This window comes from Channa argus, chromosome 8 (assembly GCF_033026475.1).
Source record: "Channa argus isolate prfri chromosome 8, Channa argus male v1.0, whole genome shotgun sequence".
Taxonomy (NCBI): domain Eukaryota; kingdom Metazoa; phylum Chordata; class Actinopteri; order Anabantiformes; family Channidae; genus Channa; species Channa argus.
The window spans coordinates 11,772,352-11,793,799 of record NC_090204.1 but is presented as its reverse complement, the minus strand read 5'-3'; the positions used below and the strand labels follow the sequence as shown (position 1 = coordinate 11,793,799).

The 21,448-nt window shown below is 39.2% G+C and overlaps 1 protein-coding gene across 1 annotated transcript in view; it reads right to left on the bottom strand.

Annotated features, from left to right (window-relative positions):
• Positions 1-2,049: 2,049 nt before the first annotated feature.
• Positions 2,050-21,448, bottom strand: part of insrb (insulin receptor b) — an 83,198-nt gene continuing 63,799 nt past the window's right edge. Inside the window, exons 9-23 of the mRNA XM_067512028.1 lie at positions 21,040-21,290; positions 19,238-19,405; positions 18,928-19,126; positions 17,136-17,274; positions 16,677-16,830; positions 16,312-16,460; positions 14,815-14,971; positions 14,346-14,442; positions 14,064-14,131; positions 13,696-13,925; positions 12,822-12,932; positions 12,578-12,740; positions 12,273-12,402; positions 12,042-12,176; positions 2,050-10,237 (exon numbers count right to left, since the gene is read on the bottom strand). Coding sequence (XP_067368129.1) covers positions 9,883-10,237; positions 12,042-12,176; positions 12,273-12,402; positions 12,578-12,740; positions 12,822-12,932; positions 13,696-13,925; positions 14,064-14,131; positions 14,346-14,442; positions 14,815-14,971; positions 16,312-16,460; positions 16,677-16,830; positions 17,136-17,274; positions 18,928-19,126; positions 19,238-19,405; positions 21,040-21,290 — 2,506 coding nt within the window. The 3' untranslated portion in view covers positions 2,050-9,882. The remainder of the gene's footprint in view (positions 10,238-12,041; positions 12,177-12,272; positions 12,403-12,577; positions 12,741-12,821; positions 12,933-13,695; positions 13,926-14,063; positions 14,132-14,345; positions 14,443-14,814; positions 14,972-16,311; positions 16,461-16,676; positions 16,831-17,135; positions 17,275-18,927; positions 19,127-19,237; positions 19,406-21,039; positions 21,291-21,448) is intronic.

Below are 21,448 nucleotides of genomic sequence, written 5' to 3'. Positions count from 1 at the left end.
AGTTTTTTTTTCTGAGTCACAGGGACCCGAACCACCACATCTTCTGTCAGTGCTCTAAAAGGCAAAGTGAAATTTTAAAACTTTTAAAAAGAAACTTACTTTTGCCAGAAGAAAGTACAGGACAGGATGTGAGTGGAACTGTTACAGCTACTAGACACAGAGCACATCATAGTGCTTCTTAATCTGCACAAGTGTAACTACGGATGACTGTCAAGTTCAGCTCACTGAACATCAAGTGGAAAAATGCTCGTAACTTCCCACAGACAGTAAAAGCGGAGCACTGGCAGAGAGAATGCAAATAGAAATATATTAAAATCAAAAAATATTGCCCAACTAAGGCAGTACCCTGGATGCTAGTGTATAGGGCATAGTTTGAAACTTGTAAACATACATTAAAAAACTCAGTGAAGTAATGAAATATCTACTTACCTTTGATAAGGTAACAGGTGGCAGTGAAAATCCTTTCCAATCTTCAAAATAAGCCACAAAGAGGAGAAAAAGTCAGAGATTTTCAAGGTCTGACTGCGCTGACTGACTGCCTTCATACTGAGTGCAGAGAGCCAGCAGCCAGCCACAGGATCTCAACCCCGCTTCCTCTTTTTTTTTGTCTGTGCAGCTCACAACGAACTGCAGCTGAATGGCCCACATACAGTTTCACACATAACTGCAGCTGTGAAACATGTTGTGGCAGCTCGTGCAATGAATGCAGCACAGCATTGTAGCATGAAAAGAGTTTCAACCAAAGTCATGTGTTGACAATGAGCGAGCAGGGTTATTGACAATAAACCTTTGCTCTGAGCTCATGAGCTGTGACTTTGTTTAGAGCTCACATGGATTTAATCATATATTGAACTACATAAAAACCTAAAGATGATGCTTTCATGTTTGTATATTAGTCCCTGATATGAAGTGTTTTTTCATGGTTCTCACCTTTGCGTTCTGCAGCTTTACTTTGCAGCTCCCCTGCACAGGCCTTAGATATAGCTAGGAGGATCTAGCTGCATTTGTAGTGGTTTTAGATACAGCAAAACATCATCAGATTTACATGTCGTTGCACACTGTACCACCGCTCCTCACCTTTCATTTTTTTCATACACTAGTGTGTCAACACTGAGACTTATATGAATATGTGGTGTTTTCCCCTGAAAGAGAATCCAGACAGTGAGAGTGAAAAACAATGGTATTATATCAGTAAATACAAGAGCAATGTGCTCGTTTGTTGATTTTGAATTGACTCTGCATTGAAAGATGTTTATTAAATGTAAAAAATGTAGCCCACTTTACAATAAATTTAAGTGTATCTGATAATATCATTCTTTCCTTTGAAGCTGCATCATAAAATGATTGCATATGAACCACAGCAAGCTAAAGGTTTAAATATTTCACTGAAAATTACAGCATGATGAAAAAGAAATTAACTCATCTTAACGTGTCCTTAAGCAACTGAATTGGGTGCAAGTTCTAAATGCATAAGGGGAAAATAATGCAAATATCAAATATAGTTTTTTTTTTTTTTCCTTTTGGCTTATCCCTTAAGTTCAGGGTCGCCACAGCTGATCATGGTCTGCAAAATATCAAATACATAGTAATAATAGTAAAAGTATTGGTGGAAAATCTTACTGAGGTGATACAAAAGATCCTCTTTCTGAAGGATAAGGCCCTTTATAATTTTGTGAATAAAATAATGTGCTTATGATGACATGTAGATATATTATACAAGCGTACAGCCGGGTCACTAATAAAAAAAACATTAGTTACACAAAAGACAATTATTTCCTTCTGAAACAAAGTATAATAAGTATAAAATAGCATAAAAAGTAAAACAGTACTTCAAATATTTACAAATGAAGAATACTTAGGAAATTCACTTTGTTTTTTTCCACTTATTATATTTTATGCTTTCTGAGCTTTTCAATGTATTTTGCTCTTTGTATTAGTGAAGTGATGTCAAAAGGTTAGTAAAATAGTTACTTTAAACTTTGTGTCGTATCGTTTCTGGCTTCCTGCCTTTCTGCCTCAGTCCATGGTTAAAAAGTGTGAGAAGACACATATTCTCCAATAATTTTATTCATAATTTTAATATAAACAGTTAATTGTTGAATAATTTACACACAGCAAGATTTTATTTTCATTGCAACATTTTCTGTACATGTCACTACTTGGCTCTCCTTTGAAAACATAGAAAAAATAAATTGTCAAGCGTTTATTTAGTCATGGCACATTTTTGATCCTGTACAATATGCATGATTTATGTATGTGTGTGTGTGTGTGTGTGTGTGTGAGTGAGTGAGTGCGTTCAATATGCTGATATATGTGATACATAAAGATAATGGCACATTTGGATCCAGTGTGAGGGATGAAGCGTTTTCTGTGGGTTGCGGGTTTGGACTGTACATACACACATGTAGACCTGCTGTCGGCATATGCATCGAACATAATGTGTACACAACATATCCCCAAATTAATGCATCAGCGTATTCATCGTCAATAAAATGACATTAATAAAGAGGTATTCTGCAAGACTACACACAGCATTCTGGGGACCACCTATGTGCACAGAGGAGATAAAGAGACTTGTAGGACACAGAGAGGAAGAGCACCCATCAGAAACTGTTATAAAGAGGACAACATAGACACTGCACCAATTTAAACAGCGTACAGCACAGAAAAAAGGGGAGAGACGAACATAATGTATTTTTTTGTAAACTGGAACGACCACTGGACTGACAGGTGAATCAGAGAGAAGCTCCTTTTCCTCTTACTTGTCATCTAACATACAGGTTAATTGCAACCTGCAACACCTGCAATGTCTGTCTCTCCGATCAATATCACTAACAGGAACGATTCTTTATCGCACTACTGACAAACAGCACTTAATGCATGTGAGGCTTAAAGTGTTTCACCTTTACACACAGACTACTGAAAGGAACAGTTTGACATTTTCTGGAAGTAAGCTTGTTCTCTTTCTGACAGAGTCAGACCAACATTGTTCTCAGATTGGCCTGGTAAATATAAGCTACAGCCAAGACACTGTTATTTCACTTAGCTTACAGACCAGATACATAGGGACAGGAAACAACAGTCTGGCTTACTCCAAAGGAATCAAAATGCCAGCAAATAAAGAGCAGCTCTAATGTTCAACAATAACGTGGTATGTTTTGTTTGTTTAATCTGGCCAATAAACTCCATTTAACTTATTTTCTTCACATTGTTACATGCCAGATTCGATTTGAGCCTGTGACATTTTGTATTGATACAAACAAAAACAAAATATAGCAGGCTCACTGCTCAGTTTTGTCCCGTGCTTCCAGACTCGATACTAAGCTTAAAGCTAAAATATGAAGCTTAAGTTAGTGCTAACATGAGATTCCAAATCAATCCACAGTTCGGACTGTGGTAGGGGGAAACCCGAACAAAACCCACGTAAGCATGGGAGAACATGCAAACTCCACACAGACAGGGCCCTGCCAGCTGGCTGTGAGGTGGCAGCGCTAGCCCCCCCATCCCCATGTTGCCCATGTTGGAAAATATTTGTATTGAAAATATATAATTTAAAATGTATCTACTGTAGCCTTACCTAACAGATGCTGGCTGTAGCAAAATATTTATTGTGGAGCCGCAAATCTTCGAATCTAGCTCATTGGTTAGCATTCCAAGAAATGTCCAACCACTCCTCAACAATCTCTGGGTTTAGATGTAAAATTGTTGTATCATTTGTCAAGCTTCCTTTTTAGCTTATTCAGGATTGAATCACTCATGTTTCCTCTTCTTTATGCAGTGGTCTTAGAGTCTTTTCCAACAAACAAACAAACAAACAAACAAAACAACACATTTGCAAACTAAACACTTCTCTCTCCATAAACAGTCCATACCAACATCTGTGATAGGTGAGGTCTTTGTGATATAAGAAAGGCTTTCTGGGTGACATGCTGCTGTGGATGGTTGGGGTCAAATGCATTCAGAACATGCATGGGGTTAAGAGCAGGGAGACATTTCAGGCCACATACTGTTGTCTTGTTTCACAGGGTTAAGCCCTCGAACTAGAGTTGTGCTGCTCCTGTACATACATTGACAGACTTGACTCTGTCATTTTCTGTGCAGTGGGTAATGACATGAGAAAAAAGAAAAATCTATCATTAAATTTAGAAAAAAGTTATATACACATTAACAATGTTAAATTTATAATGTACACGTGTAGTAAAAGTTTACAGTCAGAAAAAGTAATTATATTTACCCTCCCTACTTTTGCTAAAAAAAATAGAAATCATCTCTAAAATGTAATACTTTTTTCTTTTCTTTAAAATAAAACAATAATACATACAATGCTTTGTTCTCCCCCTGTGCTGCATCACTAGCATGTTCTGTCCAATTGCTTTTCAGTTAATCAGAGTTGAACAAAACAAACCTAAACTTCCCTAAAATCAAGTGCTTTCGTTTTTTTCAGGGGCTGTTGGAATCCACTGCTATTTACACTTAGAGCTTATTAATCTGTTCAAAATCCTGGATCAACTGACTGCATTTCAAATTGAAATCTACAAATGTAATGCACTCACTTGTACCTTATCAAGGGATTTTACATGTGCTTTGGGGCATCGCTGTTAAAACAGACTGGCGAGAAGCAAAACAATTAAGCGTCAAATTATCAAGCTATCTGCTGGTATAGATAATTCATTATGCATGCACAAATCAAGCCAGAGCTTAGCTGAGTAGAGACACAAGTTCCACTTTTTTTTTTGGTAAAAATCATCAGTCATATAATCCCAAATGACAGTATGTTCTCACCAAGATGTTACAAGGTTTGTTTTCTGCGGTTACAACAACAGAAACAGAATTCATAAACATAATTCTGGGTTTTCATTTCATGTTTAGAGGTGGAAAATCCTCTTTAGTGACTGGTGGAGACACGCCAGTCAGTGGTAGTTCTGCTCAGGGAGAAGTGGACTTGGTGGGAGGGGTCAAGTTGGCTGTTAGTCTGAGCAAGGCACTATGGGTCGGAGGCCCTGTTTGCTTTGCCACCCCTGACCTGCATTGCTCCCATCCAACCACTACAAGGCAGTCAAAACCACATCATGTCAGAGGAAGGGCGAGAGAGAGCAAGAGAGAGAGCGAGGGAGTGAGAGACAAGAGGATTCCTAATTATCTTCAAGGAAGGAGGAAACTTATGAAAGGGTTGTTTGGATTTTTGTTGTTGAAGACTTGTCCCTGGGCATATCACCTCCATTTTGATTATGCAAGCATGCTGAGAACTTGCGTTTCTGTCAGAGTGAATAAAAGGTAGTTAGATAGCTCTTCTTCCTCCTCATCCCCTTTATCCTCCAACCACAATGCATCAGGCCACCTCCCTGAGACGAAATGTTACAATCTAGATTTCATGTCTGTTGATAGTTCATATGGCACACAGGATTGTCCCAGTCCAGCTTTTTTTTTCCATTTTGTTTTTGCAGGAAGAGAGCGCAGGTCCTCCTTTTTTTAAAACTTTTTAACCAGCCCAGATACCAGTGTCCTGATCAGCCACAATAGACCCAACAGATCCATGGCACTGACAGAAAATAAAGGTTAACTCTTGATATTCACAGTAGAAAAATAATACATACAAAACAGCAAAAAAATTAAAACAGAGAAACAGACAAATAAACTAACAATTGGAGGATGGCTGTGGGATTTAAATGCTGTTTAACTGTTTGACCACAATGAGACAGATTGACAGACTGAAGGACTTTCTGACAGACAACAAAGCATGAGGGTGCATAGCTGAGCTTGGCCAGCCATGTGTGCATGTTGTTGATTACAGACATGCAATGAGAGACATGAGACTCTTTCTTTTGACTCACACTTATGGCACATCCCCAGGAACCAGTAGAGCCGCTACTAAATACAGTCCAGAGGATTGGTGTACATAAGAAAAGGAGAATACACATAATAGAGCTACACTGCTTCTTTCTTTGCCCAGGTGAAGCCTCTTGTAAGTTACCAGAACAGACTTGTATGTGAAGCCAATTGACTGCCTGATGTTGCACAAGTAGTAAGTGCCAAGGGAAGAGGGAGAAAGTTAATATTTGTATAGCTTAAAAGATTGTTAATAAACTCTACACAAATGCCTGGAAATGAGCTCAAAAATCAAGACATAAGAAAGTGGCGAAGATATGACAGACAGTAATTGAACAATAGCCACATACTGCTGGAGCCTAATGAACTCCTCCCCTGGAACACGAGAAAACAGAAATAATTTAATACACCACAGGGGAAAGGAATTCATCAGCAGTGTCGGTAATGTATGACAAAATGATATTAGTTAAAATGATGGGATACGGATTTAGTCTCTTTAGACTGATTCCTCCATTTGCACTGAGGTAGACTCTGGCCACACAGATGACAGCTATTACTTAATGACTAACTAGTGCTGTTGCTCATCGCCAGCTACTCCATATGTACAATAACATCATTCCACTCTCAAACACCCTAAAAATGCTTGACTAAAAAAGCTGTGTTCTTCTTACACAGTGACAATGATCATAATAAAATAAATATCTGCTATTTCAAAGATATGGGCACCATCTTAATTAAAAATTGCATATGCATGTGCACATCACCACAAGATAAGCAACCTGTGTTGCCTGATGTTTGTGTATAAACTGGAAAATTACACTCAAAGATGTAAAGTAAACAGACAGAACAGTTAAACTAAGAGGGCAGTTATATGTAGGTAGGGAGAGGGGTAGTGTGTAATGTGAAACTGAGAAACAGCTCCACCATTTCTGTCATATACACACAAGTGATGGGCATCAGATTGTTTTAATAAATCCTTTTTATCCTGCCTTTATTTTCCAAACTTTTTTCTAGACCATTTACATAGCAAAAAAGTCCAATACTGTAACTCTTCAGAACCTTGGGTGGCTGTGAGTAAGGAGCAGACTCCAAACACATCATCACAGCTAAAGCACTGGGTTAACTGAAGCTTTTTGCTGGCAACAAGCTGAAATAAAAAGACCAAAAACCCTGTCAGAAGGCTTCACAACACAACACTGTGACCCTGCAAACACAAATGTAGAATAAGTGTCCATTTCTGTGTCTTTCTTATCTGATGATAAAAGGGCACTGAGGCCTGTATGTGTGTGTGAGTGTTAAACTAGCCAATATAACTAGCCTGGACGTGGCTCTGGGTTGAGAAGGCACTGGGAAAATAAGGAGGCAGCTTCTCTGCTTTCTCTGACTCTGATTCTGTGGATTTTTGTTGCCGGCAGAAAGCTGCCAACACTTTGGCTATACAATAAGTGCTGAATGCTATTTGGCTAGATTGGCAACCACACCGGTCTGTGAGTCCAGAAAAAAAGATAATTTATACTCATCTGTTATCGCCTCCCATGTCATTGAGTGATTTGATTTGATGAGTGAGAAAAAGGTGTTTTTGGAGGATCTGATGTGAAACTCTGTTCTAAAGTAAATGAATAGTCTTAAGACACAAAATGAAGCGTCAACAATGAGGACAACTAGCTTCTCTGTACCTTTTTGAAAAGGTACAGGAATGTTTTTTTTTTTTTGAGAAGGAGGAGCAAACTTTAAAAAAATTTAGCGAATTCATCTTCACATTTTTGTTCAGGGAAATCTGTCTGCCGATGTATCTCTATCAAGTTATTATTAAGTGGGAAAACAAGTCTTTTGTGTGAAATGGTGTGGTAACATATCCGTTTTGCCAGCAGGCAGGCAAAACAGAGGAGATGAGGAACAAGCAGTTCCAAAGCCATGGAAAAGCTGACCTGAGTAAAATTGCTGCTGCAAACCGTGTTCTGACTGACTAATTGCACGTGATAGCAGAGAATAATAGGATTAGAAATCATGCTCACGCTCCCTCTCTCACATACACTAATAGAGTGACATAGAAAGGCTGCTTCCCTCTCTACACTACCTGCTGTGGACTGTGAATACAGTTGGAACTTTCTGTATCTCTCCAGCCCTCGACCAAAGAATGTGGAAAATTCCACCAGCTTGATTTTGAGCAGTGAGATCAGACGCCAATGGAAAGCCTCAGAAAGCCAGAAAAGGGAGCGAGTGCGAGTGCAGGAAGTGTGTGTGGTGCAGAGCGACAGTGAGAGAGGACTGTAAAGTGTGAATTTGATAAAATCTCTCATCTTGTTCTGAGGTCCCGAAATGCACCAGATCTCAGGTCAGAAGGAATTAAAAAGGTTTAAGGACTTTTAGTGCTGGTCATAAAGCAGATACAAACGTCAAAAAGGGCCTGGTCATCCACTTTACTTGCATTTAGCTGGGAAAATGTGTTAATTCCCACCTTGCCCTGATCCAACCAGCACAGCGCACCTGAAAAGCCATTACTGTTACATTAGCACAAGGCAGTACAATCACTAAATGTGGACAAGCTATACAACAAGCTGTCACTTTCTGTGAGCTCGCTGACAGATAACATAGACGTGGAGAACCAGCACAATCACATGAAAGACATAATAAACTTGTAAAAACAAGCACAGGTGACAACACACCTCCAACTCAAACGCAATCTGACCAGAGAAAGACAGCAGACATGATGACAAACGTCAGACATCAGGTGCACCACAAAACACCTAATTCATCTTTTATATAAAGCTTTTGTTTTTGGTTATCTTATTTTTGTTTCATATTTTCATGTAATAAAAGTGACTCCAAATATTGACAGCTCTCAGTGGAAACAAGGTTTATAAAAAAGAATGACGCAGTGAGCAGACAATATTTCAGGGCTTTCCCCTTTCCCATCCAGACTGACAGAGGCCTAAGACACAGAGAGCACTGGTGGTAAAGTAGTGTGATTTCTGAGGCTATAAACATTTTAAACCCAGAGAGAAAGAAATCTGGCAAAAAAAAATAAAAATAAAAAATACTAGCAAAGGTTCTGATGAAAAATCTTACAAATATGAAGTATTTACAAACATCAATATGTCATGTAATTATAATTAATTCATATATTGGTATATAAACACCAATATTATTTCTATATATGTATGTGTGTATGTGTACACACACACACACACTAAGATATATCAAAGCAGCAGCTATTGGTCAGTCTGAGGGAGGAACTCTTTTGTCCAATTCAAAACTGTTTAAATATCCTTCAGCCACATAGTGAGGACGCAGAAAGACAGAGAAAAATAACAATAAAAGCAAATAAATTAAAACTAGTCACCAAACACCCGATGAATCCGTATATCATTTGGAATTCTGCAGAACCAAATATAAACAAAGAAAAAAAAAAACAGAAGAAAAGAAAAACGACGAATAAGAAAACATTCCTCTAGGAATTGATATTTTGTTCTAGGATTAAGTCTTTGCATGTCATCCCACCATTCCAAACTGATTAAGTAATTGTTCAAAAAGAAATTAGTAAAAGCGCTGATAGACACTTATTTGTTTATAGGCCACATATAAAAAGGCCACTATCTTAGTAAAAAGATTTCAGTAAAATAACAAAGCACAAAAATATGGAAATGCAGATTTGGTGGGGAGAAAAGGAGGGACAAGTTTTGAGGAAGTTGAGCATAAGCAGCCTTCTTGGTTGTCAAAGGTTTGTTGTGTTCACAGTTTATTTCTCTGTTTTTGTCACGGTGAGTCCTGAAAATGTTGCAATATTGAAAAACAATAGATCAATAGTCTGGTAATAGAAAGTCTTCTGTGTTGTGGGGGAGGAAGTTAAAAAGTGTAACACCATGTTTGCATCCCTTGCTTTGCCTATGCTTGGCAGCAATGAGGAAGCAAAAGAATGGTCCTGAGATCTGTGTCTTATTCGACGGGCTTTTACAAGAATAAGAAAATCATTAGAAAACGAAAGACATGAAAAATGGACTAGAAGAGAAAGAGGGATGGGAAGGGTAAATAAGTTATTTCAGGAAACAGGAAATGTTAGGAAGGACTGGATCTGGGCAGCGATAAAATTCGTCCGTTTTTCTTGCCACCGTTCATGTGTGTGTAGGGGACATGCTCCTCATAGTTCCCTCTGAGGGCCACTGAGGGCCCGCTGTCCCTGCCTAAACTCTCCTCTCTCTGCGAATATGAAGATGGGTCAAGGGGGATGCTTTCCATGTTGTCCAGGTCCAGATCAAATTCCTCTGTCTCAGGGACTTTATTCTCCTCACTGTAGAAGAAGGAGACCTCCTGGAAAGATGGGTGCAGGTCCTCCCGCAGCATGTCGATGATTTCGTGGAACGTCGGTCGCATCTTAGGATTATACTGCCAGCACATCTGCATCAGGTTGTGCCTTGGAAAGGGCAACAGCAAAATACACACATTTTAAAACTAGAATGAAAGATTTAAAGAGAAAGGATAAAACTGGCTGTGTGGAAGATGGTATCCCACATAGGTTATACAGTGCCTTGCGAAAGTATTTGGTCCCCTTAAGTTAATACTTCGTAGCGCCACCTTTTGCTCCAATTACACCTGTAACTCGCTTGGGGTATGTCTCTATCAGTTTGCACATCGACACACTGAAATTTTTGCCCATTCCTCCTTGCAAAACAGCTCGAGCTCAGTGAGGTTGGATGGAGAGCATTTGTGAACAGCAGTTTTCAGTTCTTTCCACAGATTCTCGATTGGATTCAGGTCTGGACTTTGACTTGGCCATTCTAACACCTGGATATGTTTATTTGTGAACCATTCCATTGTAGATTTTGCTTTATGTTTATGATCATTGTCTTGTTGGAAGACAAATCTCCATCCCGGTCTCAGGTCTTTTGCACGCTCCATCAGGTTTTCTTCCAGAATGGTCCTGTATTTGGCTCCATCCATCTTCCCATCAATTTTAACCGTCTTCCCTGTCCCTGCTGAAGAAAAGCAGGCCCAAAACATGATGCTGCCACCACCATGTTTGACAGTGGGGATGGTGTGTTCAGGTAGATGAGCTGTGTTGCTTTTATGCCAAACATAACGTTTTGCATTGTTGCCAAAAAGTTCGATTTTGGTTTCATCTGACCAGAGCACCTTCTTCCACATGTTTGGTGTGTCTCCCAGGTGGCTTGTGGCAAACTTTAAACGACACTTTTTATGGATATCTTTAAGAAATGGCTTACGACTGATTGTTGTCCTATGGACAGAGTCTCCCACCTCAGCTGTAGAACCCTGAAGTTCATCCAGAGTGATCATGGGCCTCTTGGCTGCATCTCTGATCAGTCTTCTCCTTGTATTAACTGAAAGTTTAGAGGGAAGGCCAGGTCTTGGTAGATTTGCAGTGGTCTGATACTCCTTCCATTTCAATAATATCGCTTGCACAGTGCTCCTTGGCATGTTTAAAGCTTGGGAAATCTTTTTGTATCCAAATGTGGCTTTAAACTTCTCCCCAACAGTATCTCGGACCTGCCTGGTGTGTTCCTTGTTCTTCATGATGCTCTCTGCCCTTTAAACGGACCTCTGAGACTATCACAGTGCAGGTGCATTTATACGGAGACTTGATTACACACAGGTAGATTCTATTTATCATCATTAGTCATTTAGGTCAACATTGGATCATTCAGAGATCCTCACTGAACTTCTGGAGAGAGTTTGCTGCACTGAAAGTAAAGGGGCTGAATAATTTTTCAGTTTTTTATTTGTTAAAAAAGTTTGAAATATCCAATAAATTTTGTTCCACTTCATGATTGTGTCCCACTTGTTGATGATTCTTTACAAAAAATTACAGTTTCATATCTTTATGTTTGAAGCCTGAAATGTGGCAAAAGGTCCCAAAGTTCAAGGGGGCCGAATACTTTCACAAGGCACTGTAGAAGAATCACTAGGAAGCTAATGACATGTTCCACCACAGAGGTCAAAAGAAGTTTATAACAGTGGTTTGTTCCATATTTTACACAAGGCTCGCTATAAGTGTAGGCTACTGTAAGTGTAAAGAGCAAAACAGAGCTAAAACTGATCAAGGACAGGCAGAACTGGGCAGAGCAGAGATTTAACAAATTATAATCGAAAAATCAAATGGTTTACAAGAATTTTAAAAATTGTTGTAAATCATTGCAGACCTCAAGTTAAGATACTGTTGAAATGTTCATATGCACATAAAATGAGGTCTGTTTACTCACATCCTCTCGGGGCAGTTCTCTGGCCGGTCCAGGTATCCTCCATCCATGACAAACTTAAGAACCTGTTCATTGGATAAACCTTGGTAGGGTTGCTCTGCTAGCGTACTGATTTCCCACAGCACAACGCCAAATGACCTACAGAAACACACACTCTGCGTAAGGTGATCAAAAGCACAAGAAATGTAATGAGGATTACAAAAACTGCGCACCACCTGCTGAGATGTGACCTACCAGCAGTCAGAGTGGGCAGTGAAGACTCCGTCCTTCAGGGACTCCGGAGCCATCCACCTGACAGGAAGCAGGCCCTTCCCTCCTTTACGGTAGTAGTCCGTCTCATAGATGTCTCTAGTCATACCAAAATCTACAAAACAGGGAATAAGAACTCAGTCCACTTTAATTGCAAACACACTTAAAAATGTATTATGTATTCATAATTACACTGTAATGTCTGATTCAGTTCAATAACCCAATTCATAACACAGAACAAGCTGTGATATTAACAACAAAGAAAACAAAACAAACACAAGCTACAGTACCTCCAATCTTGACAGTAAAGTCCTCTGCCACCATGCAGTTCCTGGCTGCCAGATCTCTGTGGACAAACTTCTTGGTGTTGAGATAGGCCATGCCGTCTGCAATTTCTGCAGCCATCTGGATCATTTCCTTCAGTGTAGGTGGGGGACGGCCAGTTGGGTTATTCTACAAAACAAAAGCACAAAAATACATTTACACATTCTGTCAGTGACTTATCGGAACTAGGCTTAAAATACAGACGCTTGCCTCAGAGTCTGGTCTGAGACTGCGAAGGTAGCTCTTCAGGTCACCGTGGGTCATCAGCTCCATCACTACCAGAGTGGGCTGACCTTTGGACACTACACCTAACAGACGTACCTACATGAAAAAAAACCCCCAAAAAAAACACATGGCCACAAATATGTTAATTCAAAAAAACTATTTACACCACAAGACTAGAACAACATTTTTCCTTTATAATCAGAATCAACAGGCTGTCCTCAACCACCTGATCTCTTCTGTTAAAGATTAAGTTATACTTTATATATTCTATAATGTCCTTCTAAAGGTTTGTGATACAGTAAGTTATTCAAATAATTATTTTTAACCTCAACTTTGAAATTTAATAACAGTTACATTTTACAATCTAATGCTCAGGAGTATAAAGATAACACTTCAAAATCTAGTGACGTCTTTAAGATGAATAAATATATGTGCTTAACTTTAGGAAAGGTTTCCTAAATTCCTTTCTTTTAAGAGGAAGATCCCTGCTGTTAAGCAGGCAGCAGACAAGACAGCACATTAATAAATCATTGCCACAATGTCAATTCTCTCACACTTGGCAGAGGGAAAATAGTACAGATTTCTCTCCACTCTTCAACATCCAACTAACAGCACAACATATGTCAGTTTAATTGGTGTGTACTATGCCATTTAAGAAAACATTCTTGCCTACCAAGTGTACTGGTTTGTTTTGGGAGGTAAACTGTGTCAATATAGCAGCGTAAACCAAGTTATGACATGTTTATGCTGATGTCTACAAAATGATCAAAGCTGTACTAAACTGTAATTTGTGAGTGCACAGACAGCTGCTTCAGTATCCATTACATTTGTTGGAAACTGTTTGCACAGCATGTCATACCACGTGGTGACAGCTGAAGGCCTTCATGACGGAGGCTTCGTTGAGGAACTCAATCCTCTCCCGCAGGCTAGCTGATTCGTTGACTGTCTTGACTGCAACGCGTGTCTCTGGGTCTCCCTTGACAATGTCCTTGGCGATTCCCTCATACACCATGCCGAAGGAGCCCTGACCCAGTTCCCTAAGCAGATTGATCTTCTCTCGGGGCACCTCCCATTCATCTGGAACATACACTACATCAAAACAGAGACATCATGACAAAGCAGCATCAACAGTGGTGGTTATTTCACACTCAACTTATAACCAACTATATGTAGACAATATACAACATGTTGTAATTATTAATGTTAGAAATCTTATGCTAGTCTTACCATCATTAGCACTGATGTACTCAGGGTTTGAGGAGGCGATAAGAGGTCCTGTTGGGCCTTCTGTTTGTCTTTAACACAATGACAGAGAACATATAAGCACTGAGAACTGTAATAAGATGTAACCTTCCATCTGTATATCATCTTACGATCAGAAAATGCTCCTCAGATCTAATTTGCTTAAGGTAATTAAACTTTAATATGCTCAACTTTAAATTCAACAATAAGTTTCTGCACAGTTTATGTCCAGCATGGTGGGTCAGTGACAACAGTTAAAGATTTTACCTTTTCTTCAAAATCCAAAAGCATCCACCTCCCAAAAACAGCAGCAGGAAAAAGCAGATGACTGGACCAATCACAATCCAAATTAAACCAGGATCCGCTGCAATAAACACAGATGTCATTAGTTATTAATTAACTTCGTATGGCAGAGGATGGCAGATCTGTTGATAAATAATAAGTAACATTGAATAGACCTTGATTATTCAATATCTTAAAGATAAAATAATGCTTCTACAAAATAAAGACATTGTGGAAAACAAAATGTTTCTTTCCAATAAAATGTATTAAAAAAACATTAAAAAAGTTTTTTCTAACCAAAGCTTAAGTACTTTTTTATGAATGGGTTTTTGGACTTCAACTACCATAATGAGCAGAGAGTCCGTGTCAACAGTGTGTAAGCAATTTCGAAACATCCAGATGTGTGTGGAAAATGTATGAGTTCAACAGTCAGACATATACATTTCAGCCTTACGATTGGGCATGAAGAAGTATGTGGTTTCTGTGAAGGAGCCGTTTCCTGCCAAGGAAGTGGCGCGGACCCTCACACTGTAGTTTCCAGGCTGCAAAAGTGAAAGTTTTGTGCCACCTGACATGAGATAAGCCGGACGTGACACACAAGCTGTGTGAACCTAGATTAAAAAACAAAATTAAACAAAACACACACATTTTAGCATAAGAAGGCCTAATGACAAGTGCTAAGAAAGGATTTTGGCCTGTCAAGAAAGACTAATTTTGAATTCAGGATTTTTGCCTCAAATCACAGTACGATGACAACTCTGCATGTCTAACTGGACTCGTATAACAATAGTGCAAGTACTTAAAATTGAGAACACTGAGGAACAAAATGTAAAACATAATCTGACAAAGTAAAAGCTTAACATAGGACTTTCAAGTTATCCCTACATAGTTAACTACTATGTATATTGACTCCAAATTATTGCTTTTAACATCAACCGCCAACTTTAATTTAATCTACTTGAGAAGTGATAATTTTGTAAAACTCTAAACTATAAATTTGTCACCACATATACTATATGTTTCACCACAAAAAATCATAATAAAGAGCTTAATATTGAACAACCATTTTTGCTGTTTATGGTCCATGTAATTGTGAAATGTTATATTTGCACATTTTCAAGCATGTATGCAAATTAAAAGGCAGTCTGAGGTCTGACTGTACAAGTTAAAATCTAGAATAGTACACCCTATGCATTTGGATGCCACCACCATGCAATAATCATTGAACATTGAAATATTCCAGATTAACTTCTGACCTGCTCTAAATATCTGTATTAAAAAAATCTAGATCATATAGTTTAGGCTAAAAGGTCTGTTTATAGTGTAGCGCAGAGCACTGGAGATGTCGTCTGAGATGCCAGTCCAATTCTGCCACTGCATTCTAGTCTTCCTTTCTACCTCTGTTACTATGGCAACAGAGCTGCTACAGGCTCCTAGGGTCAGGCAGTGCAGCATTGAATAGCAATGAGAACTGAATCCACACATTTACAGCAAGTAAACAACAACAACAAAAGAGCACACACATGCACGCATACACGCAAACAAGACAAGCAAATAAACACACAACCACACAGAAAATGTTAACAAACAGCAGAAAATGTCAACAAGCAGTGGTAAACAAACATATCCTTTGTTCCTTGCCCCATATAAGGAACTGACAGAATTTTTATTTATACACAACAAACCTTTGCTTTTCTTGCCTGCCTCCTCTTTTCAGATCACTCCTTAGTTTCTTTGCATTTCTTCTCATCTTTATCCATGTTTTCTTGAGGACCTCTCTGCCTATAAGGTCTGCAATTCTCATTCCTACACAGAACATCATAATGCTCCTGCTGGCTTTTTCCCTCCTTCCCCTGCATCGTCTTTAGAAACATCTGAACCACAGCCCCTACTTCCTCTGACTTTTCCTAAAATCTTTATTTTCTAAAGTTTGGCGATGGTTAATACTGACCTCAGTGTCTCCAACTTTCCTGTAGAACACCTCATACAATATGATTAGTCCATTAGGAGAGCGTGGTGCATTCCACTTAATCAACACATGGGGAGTCTCAGCTATCACTATCTCATGTGTCACAGGGCCTGGGATGTCATCTGCTTTCTCTGTAAGAGCCAGTGATAAGAAAAACACATAAGGCAATATTATATTTAGTGCATTTTACATTGGCATGTGAACTACATGGATTTTTTATTCTGAGCAAATATGAACCTTGTCAATGAAAATTTGTTGCTCTGCCATTCTATTAGATGTACCCAAAGAACATGATGCAACAGAGTATATATAAACCGTACATATCTGAGGCTGGTATTTGTGCTTACCCTCTGGCATAGTACGGGCACTGACATAGGTAGCCATGCTGCAGCGGTTGAGGTCTGTCAGATCATTGCAGGCCATGATCTCTATCTTATAACTAGTAAAGTGATGCAGGTTAGAGATGACTGTTGACTCTTTTGAAAACACCTTCAGTTCCACCTAAGCAGAAAAGATGAGAAAGATGAGAAACTCTCTTTTTTTATTTTATTTGCTCCAAAGCTGGAATTGCCAATCTCCCTCACAGTATGAAAATGCCAACTCAATTTATTTATTAAAGTTCAATATAAATATTGTTTTATTAAGTATAGCATGTTTGCCATTCCGCACCATGAAGTTGCTTTTTCAGAAAACAGGTTTCACTTAATTAACCTTAATTGCAGGAATGTCAGTGTCTGGCAACTACATTCTACACAAAAATGACAAAAATAATTTGTACAGTTTATAACATTTAAAGTTTTTGAGACCTTGGATCCCTCCTCATCCTCGCCTTCATCCTCAGGGGTGGCTGTGGTGGAGCCAAATGCAAGAGTGGGTGCTGTGGTCAGAAAGTGAGGAGTTTGGGTGGCATTTGCAACTCCTACTGAGCGTCGCCGCCGAGATGGTCTGGATAAACAGGGAAACAGAGCCAAAGGTAAAGTAGTTAGCAAAACACCACTGAAAACATAATCGACACCAAGTTATTTTTAGGGACTTGATGCATTCAATTCTCTGTATGTGTGACTGATGGAAACACAAATATGGATGAATTACAGGCTTTGACAGAATAATTTCACTTTTGTGTTATCTGGTAATGGCATTATGATGGAGCTGTAGCAGGCCAGTCCAGGCCAGTGACAACTTGTAGTACAACCACACTAACCTATCCAGTGTGTAGCAAGTCTGACAGCATAAAATCTTTCGACAAATGCCTCCGACTGCTCTGCTGGAAGACCTACTGACCCTCACCACTAGATGGTACCATTAAGTAAAGTCAAATTTGCTTTTACTAGCTATGAGTGTATGCTTAGCACACAAGTCTTGAATTCAAACCAAATGAAAGCAGTAGGGTATAGGTAGAGTCACTTCATTAGTGTTGAAAAAAATAACTTCAAAAATGACTACTGCTGGTGTGGCGAGTTTTCCTCTAAGCTGCTGCTTTATAGCATCTCGTTCACAATACAGGAAATATATGGCTACGGAGTATGGAGTTAATGGTAAACCAATACTTGTTCAGGCAAATAAAACTACTAAGTCCCTTTGCACGATGAAACCGAGAGCATAAAGAGCTATTTGTGCCCTTCAGAACATTACCAAATTTAGTGGCATGGGTTTTACATACAAAAGAGGTATGTGTAAGTTTGGGTGTTTGTGTATCCAAATGTCAGTATACTGCAGCCTTGACTGGCATGGATGATAATGGGCACAGTAATCACTAACCCCCCGGGAAGTGGAGGGAGTGACTATGAGTGCTTGTATGTATTTGTCAGTGAAGAGGGTTGGGGTACTGGCTTCTAAGCATTCAGCACCTCTCAGCTTAAGCTCTCCATTTTAGTGCCTAGTACAAAAGCAAGGCTCTATATAAACCACACACACAGACCAACAAGACAGAGATCCCACAGAGCCATTTTAAAAGGTACAACATGGCAGCTGGGACTAAAGAAGACTGATCTTCTGACTGGGTAGAGGGCCTTTAGAATGGATGATGCATGGCCACAAAGACAAGCAAACTAATCAAGAAACTCCTCTTGGTGTAATGCTTAACAGACTGAATGTTTACAAGCTTTACAATTAGCTTTTTATTAAAAATTTGTAACCAATCTGCTGTGCAGTTAGTGGCTACTGCCACAAGAAAATTGGCCCCAATTTTTTGTAGATGGTTCAGTCATCAATGTGGATGTTCATAAGTGTGGTCCACCTAACAGTTACATAAGCCTTTTCAAATCTGTATAAAACAATCCCTTAAAACATACATTTCCTGATGGCTCTGGTGTGGAATGTCACAATGTAATGGCCTCTTGCTGAAGGCATGTGGAATATTTAATAAAATATTTAAAGGTTTTGTGGTAAATTAAATGTATTGAAGCCACTAGTGATTCTAATAAAATGACACTATGCAAAGATAGGTAAAATGTATTATTGCTGACCTAAAACATTACTGTTACACTAAAACATTAGACACTGTTTCTATTAATTCTGCAAATGGTATCGAGCTGTTGTTATAGTTCATATGTGTCATGAACTATAGCAACAATTTACAAAGCAAAACCTAGTGTATACCTGCTTTCAAAGACTTCATTGTGGAGGTAGTTCTCAAATGTCTTGCGGTACTCTATCTCTTCCTGCTCCTTCTTTAGCTGACTGTCTGTCTTGGGGCAGGCACAGCACCTGCCACCAGATGTGGGCTCATCCGTGTGGTTCCACTTCTGCTCATCCTCACTGTCCAGGTGGGTCGGGGTACGAGATGGCAGCTTCATTCCTGACAAAGACAAATAGGAGAGGGGCAAAGGGAGACAAACAAATGTGAAGTAAACAGCAGCTGATTTGTTTGCAAAAAGACTCCTGGCTAAACTTAAGTGGAACCACTAACCCTGGAGGCAGTAGTCGAACTTGTAGAGGTCACTGTCTTCAGGCTGCTTACGGCAGATGACTCGGTAGTGTGTGATGTTGCCATTGGGACTTGTGGGAGGCTTCCACTTCAGGATGATCTGCGAGGAGGAGTTGGAGGACGAGATGGGGTCCAGAGGCACTGAAGGTTCTAAAAGGGAAAAAGGAACACAAAACTCAGGACTGCACCGGTATTATATTGTATCCTTAGCACTCTTGCTCATGTGAATGGAGTGAAGTCCCACTGTGCAGTAGGAATCCAGATCAGCCAATCACATTTGTACAAGTTCACACTCTTGGTAGATTAATGGTAATTATTTTGCTGCTTTACTAACCTTTATTGGAATGAAGCACAACATAATTTTGTTATAGTTCTACAGTACATCCAGAAAGTATTCATATGTTACAGCCTTATGTAAAATCATTATATTTGAAAACTAATGAAATCTTTGCACGTTTATTGAAAATAAAAAAAAAACATAACAAATCACATGTAAATAAGTATTCAAAGCTTTTGCTTAATTCTTTGTTGAAGCACCTATAGCACCAATTACAGCCTCAAGTCTTTTTGAGTTTGACGCTAAAAGGTTGGCACACCTATTTTTGGCCAGTTTCTCCCATTCTTCTTTGCAGTACCTCTCAAGCTCCATCAGGAGCACAGTCATTTTCAGATATCTCCAGAGATGTTCAATCAAGTTCAAGTCTGAGAATTCAATCTTTGCCTTCTTTATCGTCTTTGTTTCAATCCTTGTTTCTCATGGTCTGAGAGTCATTCAGGCGGGCTGTCATGTGCCTTTTACTGAGGAGTGGTTTCCATCTGGCCACTCTACCATAGAGGCCTGATTGGTGGAGTGCTGCAGAGATAGTTTTTCTTCTGGAAGGTTCTCCTCTCTCCACAGCGAAATGCTGGAGCTCTTTCAGACCATCGGGTTCTTGGTCATCTCCCTGACTAAGGTCCGTCTCTCTCAATAACTCAGTTTGGCCGGCTAGGCCGCTCTAGGAAAACACTTGGTGTTTCCAAACTTCTTCCATTTACAGATGATAGAGGCCACTGTGCTCATTGGGACCTTCAATACCTTCATTTTTCTGTATCTGTGCCTCAATACAATCCTGTCTCGGAGGTCTACAGACAATTCCTTGGACTTCATGGCTTAGTTTGTGCTCTTACATGTACTGTTAACTGTGGGACCTTATATAGACAGGTGTATGCTTTTCCATATCAAGGCCAATCAACTGAATTTGCCACAGTTGGACTCCAATCAGGTTGTAGAAACATTTTTAAGATGATCAGTGGAAACAGGAAGCACCACAGCTCAATATTGAGTGTTACAAACTTATTTCACGTTGTCATTATGGTGTATTGTTTGTAGAATTTTGAGGAAAATAAAGAATTTGTTCCATTTTGGAATAAGGCTGTAGCATAACAAAATGTGGAAAAAGTTAAGCAAATACTTTCTCAATGCACTGTATATATTATTCTATAAACCTTTGGGAAGTGATTTGATTTCTAACGCGCTTTAAAACGCACTTTAAGAGAACCATATTTCCTTGTCTCACTAGCACATGAAGCTAGTTTGAATACTAGCATGGACTTCTGAAGAGGTGACATGATCCATAGGTTTCAAATTGTGGTTCTATATATCCATCTTCACCATCCCTTTGAAAAGTCACATATTTAATGGATTTTATTTAGTTTTTTATGCATCACATCAAATGTCCAAAACCAAGTGCATACAGTATACAAATTGTCCTGAAATATGTGTGTTTTTAAGTGGGGTAACTTACTGGAGGCGCTGGTTCGGACATAGATGATCTCACTCTTTGCTCCATTAACCTGGTGCTCATCAGATGCAGATAGCTGAGTTTTCACCATGATGGCATACTGGGTCCATGGCTTCAGTGGTCGAATCAGGTACCCTGGATCCTCTGCCTTTTTGACATCTGTGGAACGGGATGGTGGATCGACATCAGCAATTGCCCAGCTATTGGAGCCACACGCATCCTGTCCATCAAACTCTGTCACATTCTTATATGGCCTGAAGTACACAGAAAGAAAGTGACATGGTTTAGTTAGTGACATGACATTCAAAGTTAAAGTCAGAGTCCAAAATAGCTTCGCAGACAGTGATTCTAAATGTTAATATATGTTGCTTCTATGGGTTTTCAAACTGCATTTCAATCAAGTCAAAGTCCA